This window comes from Acinonyx jubatus, chromosome C1, assembly GCF_027475565.1.
Source record: "Acinonyx jubatus isolate Ajub_Pintada_27869175 chromosome C1, VMU_Ajub_asm_v1.0, whole genome shotgun sequence".
In the NCBI taxonomy this organism is placed as follows: Eukaryota; Metazoa; Chordata; class Mammalia; order Carnivora; family Felidae; genus Acinonyx; species Acinonyx jubatus.
Genome location: NC_069381.1, coordinates 158,385,412 through 158,399,736, shown reverse-complemented (window position 1 = coordinate 158,399,736; position 14,325 = coordinate 158,385,412). Strand labels below are relative to the sequence as shown.

General features: G+C 43.6%; 1 protein-coding gene across 3 annotated transcripts in view; it reads right to left on the bottom strand.

The window, feature by feature from the left end:
• The window catches only part of ITGA6 (integrin subunit alpha 6), a 76,782-nt gene that overhangs the window by 29,997 nt on the left and 32,460 nt on the right, over window positions 1-14,325 (bottom strand). For 2 of the 3 annotated variants that reach the window (XM_027055488.2, XM_027055489.2), the window contains exons 2-6: window positions 9,470-9,594; window positions 7,960-8,039; window positions 6,271-6,526; window positions 3,739-3,870; window positions 416-626 (exon numbers count right to left, since the gene is read on the bottom strand). In XM_027055488.2, coding sequence (XP_026911289.1) covers window positions 416-626; window positions 3,739-3,870; window positions 6,271-6,526; window positions 7,960-8,039; window positions 9,470-9,594 — 804 coding nt within the window. Of the gene's footprint in view, window positions 1-415; window positions 627-1,728; window positions 1,846-3,738; window positions 3,871-6,270; window positions 6,527-7,959; window positions 8,040-9,469; window positions 9,595-14,325 lie in introns of all 3 variants that reach the window. The other variant, XM_053215284.1, reaches the window with a different exon arrangement.

Sequence of the window (14,325 nt, the reverse complement as noted above, 5' to 3'; positions counted from 1 at the left end):
ACCACCCAAAATGGCACCACCAGCCATAACTATTACTCTGTCCCCAATCCAATCCCTACTTTCAAAAGGACATCCTAGATGCTCTGACAGCCCCTGAAGAAATCACAGAAGAACGATGTATGTGTCATTTTTCAAGTTAACTTTTTTCCCCCCAAATTTTAATTCTCACAGACCCAAAACGTGAGTTTTGATCTGAAAACTGAAAACTGAAATGTAATCCTACACCATGGGGAGGGCAATGAAGGTCTGCTGCCAAAATACAAGTGATAAAGATGTGACAGGATAGTAAAAACCTGGCAGCAAAAACACTCTTTGGAATCCACTAACCTGAAAGGATGGCTCTTCTCAAGACCTAAAGAAGCCAAAGAAGCCAACGTTCTCTTGGCAAGCGTAAAATAACCTAAGACCCTCTTACCCATCTTTATTAAGGTCCACCACTGCCACGTCATAGCCGAATGACGATGCCAGACCCTCCCCGTCGAAAATGTGCTCAGGGAGAAGATGTGCAGACTTCATGTCTCTTTTCAGCAAAACCACAGCTCCGCTGTGGTTGGCTCTTGGAGCACCGGACACGAAAGTGAGCTCATCTTTAGAAACAATACCTTTTCCTGAGTCCAAAGAAAAGCCTAGAAACACAAAGTAACAGTTCACATCACCCCGTATTTCAGGAGGTATCTACCATTGGTAACTCCATCACTACCTCTTCCTCTGGCTTCCAGCCCTCTCCTTCTGAGCCTCTCTACCAGCTTATCACATTTACAACGCGAAAGAGTTACAGAGGTAAGAGGTCTCACTCAAGTACAAAGAAGTAGGCTATTTCATTGCTCTCTCAGGAAATATATTAAGACTTTTAGAGGAAACCACCTATGCTATTTAACATCTGTGTAACTTGAATCATGGAGCATTCATGCATCTGAAGAAGCTGCTCAAACCCCATTTTAATACTGGAACTGTGGGCCAAAGGAGGTCAAGCTAGATAGTAAATTATCACGGGAAAGGATACACAGAGATACAACCAGACGCAGCATACCTGAGTGCATGCTATAGGGCTCTGCTATAATGTAATGATTAGTGATCTCCTTGGTAATCAGGCAAGAACAAATGCTAACATCATTCGTATACCACAGGCAACATTTCAGTGTTTTGAAGCAACTTGATTCTTGGACACAAACATGCAAACAAGACCATGGCTGGTGAGATATAGTATTTGAGAACCCAGTATAAACAATAGAGGTGAGCAAGCTGTCATTGATGACAATTACATACTTGTTCGGAGGGCAGAACATGTGAGACACCTGATTATAAAGCATCAGGTAGGATGTCAGATAACAGACTGAGATCTGGTAGCAAGTGAGTGTAAACGTCTCCATCAAAATCACTCGCATTAAGCAAATCTTGCTATGTAAAGGTGAGGCAGATGCAGAATGGTGTAAGCTCCCCCTTTTTAGTGGGATTTATAAAAAGCTTCACCACTACTGTTGTAGTTCTCAAATTGTGAAGTTTGAGTGGCAAAATACGATGAGCTCCAAGTTTAGAAAAGGGTGATATAACCAAATCCAGCTCTGAAAACCATCCGGGAGCAGAGCCTGAACAGTGGCATGATCTCATGTGTGTGTTCCACTTAAAGGAAATAAAAAATAAAAAGATGGATGCTCTGTATGGATCAAAAAAAAATTCTTAAATGACCATGACCAAGAGAATTTATTTGTCATCTCAGAGGTCACAAACCTAGGTAGCTATTCATCATCACATCAGGGGACACGTTGGACCGCTCCCTGGGAGGCTGTGTTTTGTAAACAAACTGATCAGGATCTGCGTAGGAAACGCTGGTCAAAAACAGCAGGCCTGGACACGTGCACGGGACGGAAGAGATTGAAGGGAAAAGCAATTACGCTCTGTAAGAGGCACGAGAGCTTCGGCTGCTGCAGCCAAACGATGAGGCCACCAAGCCACCACCGCATCTAGCAAGCCACCCTCTTTGCCAGCTTCCCGAACCCCAAGCTGATCATTTTATTCCTTAAAACCACAGACTCGTTGAAATGACAGAGGCACAGACAGCACGGACAACAAAACATGTAACGACACAAACTTGACTGTTTCCCCCGCCAGACACCCACACTGGAGGAAATCCATTCATCAAAGTGGCAAATGTGCTTAATACAAAGTGCTGAATCCTTTCGGATGCTCCAATAGCATCTATGTTTACAAAAATCCATGGGCATCTATCTTAAAGACTAGACCACTGGTTTCTTGACCATGAAGTCAAATTTTCATTTTACAATTAAATACTTCTCTCTCAAAAATAAACATTAAAAAATTAAAATTAAGTACGTCTCGTCACAAATAACCCCTAAGTAACACGCTTGATTGGACAGCACATATATTCGAATAAAATATGGGTTTGTTGACAGTATTTATCCCGAAAAACCGTACTTAATATTGAGACTGCAAACTGCTGGCACCTGCATCCTTCCCTGTCCTGCGAAGCCATGGACGTGGTGGCACTCATGCAATCCAGCCGCTTCCCACCCTGACCCTGTCACTTCCATGAAACTTTCTCTCCTAGGCTGAGGGATCAGTAACTGTATGACCTTAGACTGAGAAATTAATCTTCCTAAGATACACTTTTTTCATCATCAAAAGAGGGATAATCATATTTATTTTATAACGTTTTTGGGAAGGTCAAGTAAGACCTGTAAAGTAGTAAATATGCCACATGACTTAGAGCACATGAACCACACTTAACAAGTGATAAATTTAATTTTGCTCTGCTCTCTTGTATGCTTTCACATCAAATTTTTAATTTGGGGGCAGGAGGGAATGTCTGAAAGGTTGTTTTTTTCCCCTAAATTAACAGGATCATTCATGTATATGTACATAATTAGGCCATCTTAAGAATCTGTTTACTAACACATTGATAACAACTATTCTTTGTGTTGACTTATCTTCCATTGTTCCAGTAACATCTCTAGCACAGGGGGACTTTAAAAAAAAATAGGTTACTATTTAGGTTTAGGAGATTTTTTTACATTTTTTTCAAGAAATGTGCAGTAATTATTCTTTATGTCAACTCATACCAAGAATTAAAGCTTTTAAAAGCCTTTGTGTAATTACCATAATGCACACGAATGATTTAGGACGCCCATTAGTAATGCAGACAAGCCTGAGGAGTTAGGCAACTGGCACTCAGACACGATCTGGGTGTCCTCCAGCAGTCCTGCCCAGCTTCCGCTGGAAAGCTGCCGTGCCACCCGCCAGGGGCCCCGTGACATGGGGGCCCCGATCCAGAAGCCGGGCCAACCCTGGAAGATCGACAGTCACAAAGGAAGGACGCGGAGGTTTTGACCCGCCACTGCAGAGTAACTTCATAAACGGAGCTCTCAAGAGTATCTCCAGAAAGAGGATACAGCTCAGCTGACTGCTAACATCCATGCATTTTTTTTCCTCGCTGCATGAACAGCCTGTTTCAGGTTACAGAGGCCGATGCTAGCCCAAGAGATGGGCTTGAATGCAAGAGGTTTCCCATCTTGAGGGAGCCCAGGTCAGAAGGGAAGGGTCCCAGGCACCAGTCAGGTTACCTCAGGATCACCAAAGCTTAAACCCGACTGCCCATCAGAGCAGCCACAGGCCCCTGGTCCCGCCTGGCCCGTCCTCAGCCTCCAAGTCCAGGTCCAGGGAGGGCGCTGTCACACTGAGGCATCTGAAAAGACAGGCACGCCAAGCTTTGCTCATTCCTACCTAAGTAACTGTTAGCAGGAACAGGAACTAGACTTTCGTCATGGTCAGTCTCTCCACCAACTTCGTAAGGCCCATCTTCAAAGATGTTCATGTCAAAAAAAGTGTTATTCTTTTGCTCTACGCGAACAATGCCTACAGGAATGAAATGGCAAAAACAAAAAAAAAAAAAACAACAACAACAAAAAACAATGAAGATGAAAACAAAATCAAAGAGATGGTTCCTAATAAACATGCCTCGTGTTATCACTGTCAGTATAGGAAGAAAAGTCTAGAGGAAGAAAAGGCAAAGGAAAGGGGGCTTTTGAGGTTATTAAAGTTTAAAAAATCATGTTCGTGTGAATTTTTACAAAGAAATTGTTCTAGTTATTAAAAAAAAATGCACCGTGCATTTTTAGGAATTATCTTTATAATGCCACCAACTAGATGGAAAATGGAATGTTTACTTAACTAAACCTACAGAAAATAACTTTTTTTTTTTTAATTTTTTTTTTTTAATGTTTATTCATTTTTGAGAGACAGAGAGAGACTGAACATGAGCGGGGGAGGGTCAGAGAGAGGGAGACACAGAATCTGAAACAGGCTCCAGGCTCCGAGCTGTCAGCACAGAGCCCGACGCGGGGCTCAAACTCACGGACCATGAGATCATGACCTGAGCTGAAGTCGGCCGCCCAACCGACTGAGCCACCCAGGCGCCCCCAGAAAATAACTTTTTAAAAGCTATAGGAGCCTGATGTAGCAATCCTATACCAATTTACCTACTTTACTATAGTGTAAAAGTGAAATGTTTTGATTCTTTCTCCAAATCACTTTCATGTGATGGAGGAGACTGGATTTCATCTTTCTAAAATTTTCACAATTAACAATTAAGAATTAAGAAGATTTCATATAGTAAACCTATTACATGACTTTTTAAAAATGGTAACATTTCAGGCCACCTGGATGGCTCAGTCAATTGAGCATCTGACTCTTGATTTTGGCTCGCGTCATGATCCCAGGGTCGTAGGATCAAGCCCCTCATCAGGCTCTGTGCTGAGCGTGGAGGCTCCTTGAGATTCTCCCTCTCTCCCTCTGCCCCTCCCCTGCTCGCATGTGCTCTAAAATTAAATAAATAAATAACGTTTTAAGTCAGGGTTTATAAAGCATATAAGACATGTTTCCCATAAATAAATATATATATATATATATATATATATATATATATATATATATATACACATAATTGGTGGGTGTTTTTGTTATTTTACTATGTATGGCATCTCTTCTTGCTACAACAGAACTAATTCTAAATTCAATGTGTTATTTTCATTAGGTCAGTATAACCTTACAAATACCGTCATGTTGGGGGTGGGGAGGCCAAAGGAGATTACTCCCAAAGGTTAACATGGATGATCTAAAGAGGAAGGTGTCCTCGAGGATTATTTCTAATAGGAATTCGAACTTGAGCAGGGAGCAGGGGGAGGGGGGGTGGCATCTGGGTGGTTCAATTGGTTAAGCATCTGACTTTGGCTCAGGTCATGATCTCGAGGTTCATGAGTATGAGTCCTGCATCGGGTTCTGTGTTGACAGCTCAGAGCCTGGAGCCTGCTTCAGATTCTGTGTCTTCCTCTCTCTCTCTGCCTCTCCCCAGCTCACACATTGTCTCTCTCTCAAAAATAAATAAAAACATCCAAAAAATTTTTTTAAAAAGGAATTCAAACTTGGGAGGTTTTTAAAATGCATCTCCTAAGTGTCTCCTAACTTAGTGAAAATGTTATAACATAGGGTTTATTTTAATAAAAAAAGTCTTATGTCTAAAACATATACATTTTTCTTCATTATGCATTAGAGTTAATTGTCCTTTATAACATACTGGTTTTCTATGCCTGCCTAATTTCTTCAGAGAAGTTAAACTTTATATAGGAGCTGACCAGGTTCATCCAGTCAAAACTGAGGACCATTCTCCCCTCCCTCCGTCTCCTTTTACCTATATCACAATCATCATTAAACGATACCACTAAACAACTTTCCTGTAAATTATCTAAAATTATCATCTCAAAATTCCCCTAGTTCATCTACCCTTCTAACTTTTCTGCTTTATTAGTAAAACACAGCCTTTTAAGATAATATATAATGAAAGATATATCTGTATTAATACACTGTCACATATATAGGGCACCAATTATTTTGTTTTCAGATCACAACCTTAAAATGCAATGTTTACCAACATTAAAACATAAAACTTTCACCTTCAAGAAACAGGAAAACACAAACAGAAAAAAACCCACTAATGCTAATTATTATATTCTTACAGAAAAAGGCTAACTACTTGTATTAATATAAATTGCTGAGAGAAGGAAAAAAATATCTTCAAACATTTCCACCACTGTTTCTGAAGTCATATAATTGAGAGATTGTAAGATCCTACCTTACTTCTATAATACACAAGTGTCTTATAACACATTTGGTTTCAATTTAAAATGTTCTCAATCATGGTGCATATAGGAGAACTTACGTAGTCAGTCTAATCTCTATTGCTATAAACACATGTCCTACCTTTCCAGTTATAAGTGCCTGGGGCTCCAAACACAATGTAATGAAAGTCTTTCGTGAAAGTAGCTGCAACTCCTTGCTGGCAAGAACCAAATTTTTCATGGCCTCTCAATCGGCCATCGCAGAAACTCCAGTCTCCTCCATCCATGTCATCCTCAATCCTGAGATTCTGACTCAGGACGTAACACCTTCCAAAGATGTCGCGGGATTCTTGCTTTGTATTGACGTGTTGCCTTTTTTCATATCGGTGAGCACATGTCTGCAAACAGATGGAATGAAGCAGCCCATTCATTTCCACAAAACTTAGGTTTATTATGGACAATTTTATGAATTTGTAATAAAGAGGGATTAATTCTAAATGGGATGTGAAACATGTCCTCATCCTGGGCCTGGATCCCAAACCAGCAATTGTTCCCCCAAGTGGCACTAAGAAGACCGTTATCTAGCACATAGGAACTAGGACTCCTGTCTTCTTTTCACCTGGAGAATAATGTTCCAGTCCAAATACTGAATGCCTATCTGTAATCCACAGGCAATTTATTTGTAAATTTACCTGTCACATAAACAATGGGAAATATCTTATTTCATTTTCTTAATTTAATTGGCTTTAATGGCCGTATGAAATTTCACATCAGTGTGTTTGTGAAAATATGTAATTACATTCCAGAGGAAGGAAATCATACGTATTTTCATAGCGATCAGGCAAACACAGCTAAGACAAAAACATTTCCCTTTTACCCACACTATTTCCTTATAATCACTCCTAACTTATACTTTAAACTCTGAGATTAAGTTTATTTTAAAAGGCAGAGAGAATTATACTGCCAGAAAAGATGAAATAATCCCTATAATTTTACAAGATATTCATGGCTAACCTCCATGTAACAGAGGATGAATAGACTTTACAATATCCAAGTTGATTTCCAGTAAGGATCCCTTAGATATCAAAACTTAGTGTTCAGTAAAATTCTCATTTTTTTTTCAAAACCCTGTATAAATTTGTTACAGCAACCAGATTTTGAAACAGACACGCAAGGATGGTCATAAGCCAGCCTGGAAGGCACCACCAAGGCCATCTCACAAAGCCACCTAACAAACCTCTTTTCTTCACTACACTTGTATTTGACTTTGTTCAGAATAAACAACCAGGAAGTTTTAAATTATCTGATCTTACTTTCCATGACCATTCCCACATTTTTTTTTAATTTTTTTTTTAATGTTTATTTTTGAGACAGAGAGAGACAGAGCATGAATGGGGGAGGGGCAGAGAGAGAGGGAGACACAGAATCGGAAGCAGGCTCCAGGCTCTGAGCCATCAGCCCAGAGCCTGACGCGGGGCTCGAACTCACGGACCGTGAGATCGTGACCTGAGCTGAAGTCGGACACTCAACCGACTGAGCCACCCAGGCGCCCCATTCCCACATTTTTAATAACTCCTCTGAAAAAGACACATAGTTCCTGAGACAGAAACCATGTCTAGTTTTGTGTTTTAAGGACCATCAGAAATCACAGGAAAAATAATGCCTTGATTTCTTCTTGACACCAATGCCTGCTTTAAAGCAGTCAATCTTCTAGAAGGTACAACTCTGTGTGGGCAGGGGCTCTGCCAGTCTTGTGCACTACTGTACGTCTCATGCTGGCATGTAACAGGCACTCAGACATTGTGGAATGAACACGCTTCTCTACACTTACCACAACTTTGCCCCCTGGACCTTGGCTCTGGACGGTGACCCCCATCCATTGATCTTCCTTGCTTTCTGATGAAGGGTCAGCTGTGGAAAGCAGCGCAGGTGAGACAACACAGTTAGGACCTTCAAAGTGACTGGAGCAGTCAATAAACAAGAGATGAACACAATACAAGACGGTTTCTAAATTGCCCAGATTCTGAGTCTTGCTATTTAGTAAATTCATGTACTCAATTCAGAAAAATTATTTCTCATTTTAAGAAAATGGGTAAGTGGTTATTGGTAAGAATCTTCTGTAAAATTCTTAAATAAAATATATAGCTCTATTTGGTAGCCCTCCATCCTCTCTGACACCTAGGGTCCTGAGTACAGAAAGGCATTTGAAAATTATAAGGCTAAGAAGTAGCCCTCCCCCGTATGCCACTTAAAGCAAAGATATATTTAAAAAAGCAGTGATGCAGAAATCCAGTTTCCAAACTCCAGCTATCATCCAAACTAACACAAAATGGGCAGTTCTCTACATAGTATCAAATTTGTTACATAACAGCATGAATCATTCTCTTCATTAGAGATAGGAAGCAAGGCCTCAGATTCACTTTATTATCTATCAATGTCAAAAAGGAAAATAGATATATTTTCAGTCCCTCCCCCCAGGAAAGAGAGATATCACAAACACCATCATGTATGTTCATTTCAGTATCAATCTAAACCTACTGTGTGACCCTGTCTCCAATTTGCTGCCTTCCTCAATGAGAAGGCAGGTATGATTTTTAATCTTGAATCATTACAAAAATGCAAACACTAAGTCACTTTAAGTAGACGGAAGCCAAAATGTTAAAGGGTGATTAAGTCTAAATTACCCATGGGTTTTTGGTTTATTCTTTATACAGGTTGGTGTCTTTTTTACAAGTTTCCCACAATTAACATGTATCATTTGCTAATCAGCAAAAAAACAAAAACAAAAAAACAAACGTTATTTCTAAAATATGTAAAATCAAGAGAAGCACCTAAACGTGAATCTGCAAATCAACTTAGACCAAGAATGTCAAATCCAGCTCGCTTGAGCCTTCTTAGTACACTAACTGCTCTGCTCAGCATGGAGGCCTCACAAAACAAGCCGGTCTGAGCCAGCAGGGAAAAATTATCCACGATGGTCAGTTTTCATTTCAGAGAGAGCTGATACTTAAAACAGACTTTCTCCCACATAGTTTAACAGCAAGCGAGAACTTTTGGCAGCTAAGTACAAGCGATGCCCAATTTTCTTGCCGCTGTGAATTCAGTTTTAACAGCCTCCTGTAGAACCTCAACACATCACTAGGTGGCGACATCAATACACCATATCAGTTTAGAGAGCAGGATTAGGAAGGGCAGCAATTTCAAGCATCCCACCAAACAATTCAAGACATGTAATGAAAACAGGCCCTCTCTCCGAGAATACTTGGACCTCCCTCCCCCCTCATGGAAAGGGCAAGTGGGATACGGGCGAGCTGGCCAAGTGGACACAGTACAGAACACACCATCATTATCAAATTCAATCCGTGTGCAAGGCCCCCGGGAGGTGATGTCGCAGCTGTACAAGCCTCCTGTTCTGTTGGCCCTCTGCAGTGGAAGGGCCACGGCCCGCGGGGCCCCTACGAGCAACCTGTTGACAAAAGAGAGAATTGGGGGATTGGAGTTTAAAACACACTTAACATTTCTATCAGTCAGAACCAAGAGATGTGGGAAATCATTCTTTGTCAAGAGCTCCCGGATGCCCTGCTGGCTTGGGCGCTGGGGAGGAGTGAAGGTCGAGTCCCGTGACCGGCTCATGCAACACACACATGCACAACTAGCCAAGTCAAGCCTCAGAAGAGGGGTTGTTCAAACAAGGCGAAAAGTATCAGCCATCTGTCATAGTATCAGCACCTCTCTGCTGAGTAGGATTCTGGTGTTTTAAAAGACACACTTTTCATAGATAGAACATGACCCCTAAACCTAAACCAAGGACATATGGAACTTAACAGACAAATGCTCCCACACGGGAGGGGGGAAAATGGTCCCGTTAAACTTAACAAGCAATAATGTGTCAATTTCTAACACTGTGCCTTCCTGAGGTATTTTTCAAAGGTAATTTTAACGGTACCCTAAATCTTCAGTATACATACTGGCTAAATTAATGAAACAAGGAGGCCATTAGGCTGATGTGGCTCTAATGACGTGGCAGCCTATGTAAGCAAAAAATATCTAAGCCTATAAATGCCTCAAGGTTATAAAATCAAACCCAAGGACAACCGATCACAAACAGCCAGTCAGGCTTTAAGCTACAGCTGATTAAATAATTTTTCTTTGATTCTTTACTCCCGGTAAGTAGGTCTTTCCCCTGGTTCCTGTTGGCAGAGCACTCCTAACCACTTCCAACTTGCTGCTGCCAGATTCCCATTGATTTTTGCTCAAATAAACTCGAAGTTTTTAAAATAGGCTTCAGCTTATCTTTTAACAATACTGATTTAGATCCTAAGCTCGCCCAAGTTACAACCGGCCTGAATTTATTTCCCTCCGTCCCCTTCTCTGCCTTTCTGCATCACTTCTTACTTTTGGCACTCTTGAATCAGACAGGGTCCTCCACATTCCTCCTATCAGCCTGGCACAGAGACCACAGGCAGGGTCTGGGCAGTGCCACCTACATACTAGGTATTGTAATGCTCCTTCTTCTTCCCTCCCACCCCAGTGTTGTTAGCTCCTGTAAGAAGGGGCCTTATCCCCAACCCACAATCCTTAAAGTCTCAGTGTCACAGCCAGAAGGGATCTCTAGAGTCCTACTGTCTTTCTGCAGGGTTCCTGTTGCTAATGCTCTTTACTCACCATCTTTGGGTCTGACTGACTCATGGAACAGCTAGGAATAGAGACAAAGAGAAGGAACACACCTGACTGGACAGAGAGACGCAAGGCTGGAGCTGGGGGAGAGGGCTAGACGCACAAAAGTGAACAAACAACCCCCAAGCAGAAAATAGGCCACTCCTGGCCTTTAAGAAACCCACAAAATTCAGATGCAAAATAAAAATAATAAATAAATAGATAAAATAAAAAAATTAAAAAAAAAAACCCACCTACAAACAAAAGTCTCTACCACCTGTCTCTATGATCCCAATAAAGGATTTAACAAAAACAACAACAAAAAATCTAAACCAATACAATGCAGCAGGTGCAACAGAAGGAAATGCACTCAAAAATGGAGGGGCCAGACTTTGTCCAGGGAGGGCGAGTGCAGCCAGGTGTCACAGAATGAGAGCTGGCTCATGCAGGAACACACGCCCCTAGCGCTGTCCTTCCTCCCGGAACCTTGGACAGCAGGCACAGTGAGCTTCCACCTCGAACCCCGTCCCACATTTGAAGGGATGAACAGCATACACCAAAACACAGAACTGGAATGGAGACTTAGCAGGACAAAGGCAGGGTCCTTAGTGCCTGGAAGTTTCTGGCAGAGAGTTGAGGCAAGACCAATGGCCACAGGGACTGCCCCACATACATATTCCATGAATGTTGTCCCAGATCCCAGGAGCTCTGACAAATAACTGAGAGGTGAGCTGGCCTCGACCATCAGTGAGCAAGCTCAATTACCTGGCAGGATGGGGATGGAACCCTGACCCAGGGACTGGGTGGGACTAGCAAGGCGCTGGGGTCAACAGCGCTGAATCACAGGATGTGAGCACTGGAGGCACCAGAAAGCATCTAGCTCCCTAATTTTACAGAACAGAAAACAGAGGCCTTTGCAAGGAGGATAAGCAGTCTGCCCCTAAGATCTCACAGCTAGATATAGGTATAAGCATATATCTATATAGATACACAGATATAGACAGGACAAAAAAATTACTTTGGAGCAATGTTTTTTCCCATTCCTACTAGATGCTTCCTAGGAAATAAAACCCAGGATTTTCAGGCATTTACAACTTTGCGGAAAGGGCAAAACCTACACAAATGAAACACTGAAACAAGAATTGCTCTGGTAACTGACAGATGTAAGCAAAATATGGAAAGGCTGAAGGAAGGCGGAGTGAAAGGGTTGCTGGAATTGGGTGGGGTGAAGGTTGGGAAGAGGTTATCTGTAAAGGTAACCAACTGCAACGGGAAGGCTATAAAGAGCAGCCGGGGAGTTCCAAGGTTATTACAGCGTCTTCTCTGACCACTTCCTCTCCTCCTCATCCACACCCGAGGCTAAGGCAGGTGCTGGGCTTGTTATTTCATGTTCACTCGTTCACTTATTCATTCCACAAACATTTAAAAACCTTCTAGAATGAGTACGGGTTGCCCTCGCACCCTCCCCCCCCCCAAAAAAAAACTCTGGCCCTGAGGGAGGCAGATTCATAAGCAGGTACTAAACCAGAGGGAGGCAGAGGCCATGCGAGGGCGGGACCGGTAATCCTGCGCACGGTCCGGGGGGGGGGGGGGGGGGGGCGCCAAAACCTGCCTGCGGGGAAGGGGGTCACCCAGACCACAGCAGAGCTGGGGGTGCAGATGAGGGGCTTGTCACCTGCAGAGGCTGACCGCGGGCAGGGGGAAGGAGCCAGAGGAAAAGGAGGGGTGGGAATCGGTGATGCCACAAGACGGAGCTGGGGAGGCGCAAGCTGGTCAGTGGAGTTGGGGGTTCTGGGGTGAAGGGCCAGAGGCACACACACCCGCGGAGCCCCTCAGAGCCCCAGGCTGCCGTGCCCTGCAGAGGGTAGGCGCTTGCGGACTTCCTGTTCCACGTACATGGACAGTCCGGAGTAGACCTGCCACCTCCCCCAGCCCCCTTTCTCCTGGCAGAACGGTAGGGCCTCTCCCTCCTCAGTACCTCCACCTTCCACTTGTCCCCCTTATCCAGAGTGGCCAAGACAAGCCTTTAGCAGGCATGTGAGAAATAGGAGGGCTTTTACTTCAGTCTGCCAACTGTGACAGCAAAATTTCATGTGTGCTAAAGACACCAACCTCTCGCAGGAGGAGTCCACCCATGTCGCTCGTGGCAACTGCCGCAGATGAAAGCCGACATACAGAAGAATGGAAACAGCAAGAAGGTCTGAGGGTGTGGGGAGGGGCAGGAAACACAGAAGAGAAGTTGGCAAACACAAGAAATGGACTCCTGGAGAACAACGTTAAGGGTCACGTCGCCCCCTGGTGGGCTTTGCCTGCACGCGTTCCCACCACAGTCCTTCCTCCCAGCTCCCCAGACAGCTGGCACAGTGAGCCCACTTCAGAACCCATCCCACCCTGGATGGAGGGAGGCTGAGTGCTCTGGGGCCCCCAGAAGACCCCCTCCAGCCTCGGGCCCCAGCCAGTCAGAGGAAGAGCAGACAGCAAGCAAGTACTGGGGCGGAAGGGTGCCCCTGCTCTGGTTCCCTGGGCCCACACTTAATCGGAAATTCGGGAAAACAATGGCTGGGGTGGGGGAGGGAAGGGCAGGTGGAATTGAGTTGGATAAAATGAGAAGCACAGAAAATGCAAGGAAGCACCTTGATGGAAAAACACAGTAACTAACACCAACCAAATTCAACAACTGGCAGGCGTCTCAATCCTCAAGGTGAAAGCGGTCTTCTCTGGATCAGGAAATAAGCAAACTCTTAATTCTGCTCAAAACCAGCCTTTATCAGGAGGTCACAGCCCGTAAGTAGAGGCTATGTCTGGCAGGAACAAATACTCAAAAAGAGCTGTGTCCACTCAAACGATACCATCCCCGGTGCAAGTCCCGTCTAAGTCCTGTAGGATGGGCACTGGTCTATAAGCCATTCAAATACAAGCGGCGTCCTGAGCTAGCCAACTGGTACAGCTCCAAAAAGGGTGGTGTTCATGTAGAGGAACCCTGAGGTCACACCAGAGTCCACAGTTTCTGCTCAAAGCCCAGTTTTCTTCACTTTGCCCCCAATACCCCTAGAGGCTGCTTCGGTGTAGGCAGCACACATTCTCTGGGCACGGCCAGGATACCCACAGCGACTCCTAGGACTCAGGTAGTAGCTGCTGGTCTGTTGAGTTCATTTCCTCTTAAGAAGCAGTGATAGCAGCTGCTGTTATTACTAAGCCACATGTATGGAGGAATTCAAACCTGGAGCGACAATTCATATTCAAAGTGGCAGGGGCCAGCGGATAGAAGTTATGGCCTTCAAAGGGAAGTGGTGGAAATTAACAGAACTGGGTCTAAGAAGCCTATTCCCATATCAGGTCAAAAGAAAAACTGTCAAGGAAGGGCAAGAATCTAAGTTTTAAACTAAGATTGTCTTAGGCGCCAAAAGGAACAGGAAAAAATACTTCCCAGATTGCTTTCCACAGGGCTAGTGAAACATCACCTTTACTATTTTGAAGCTGCAATCACATAAAAACTGCCCTGGGATTCCAACATATTGGAAAGCCACATTTACAATATAAA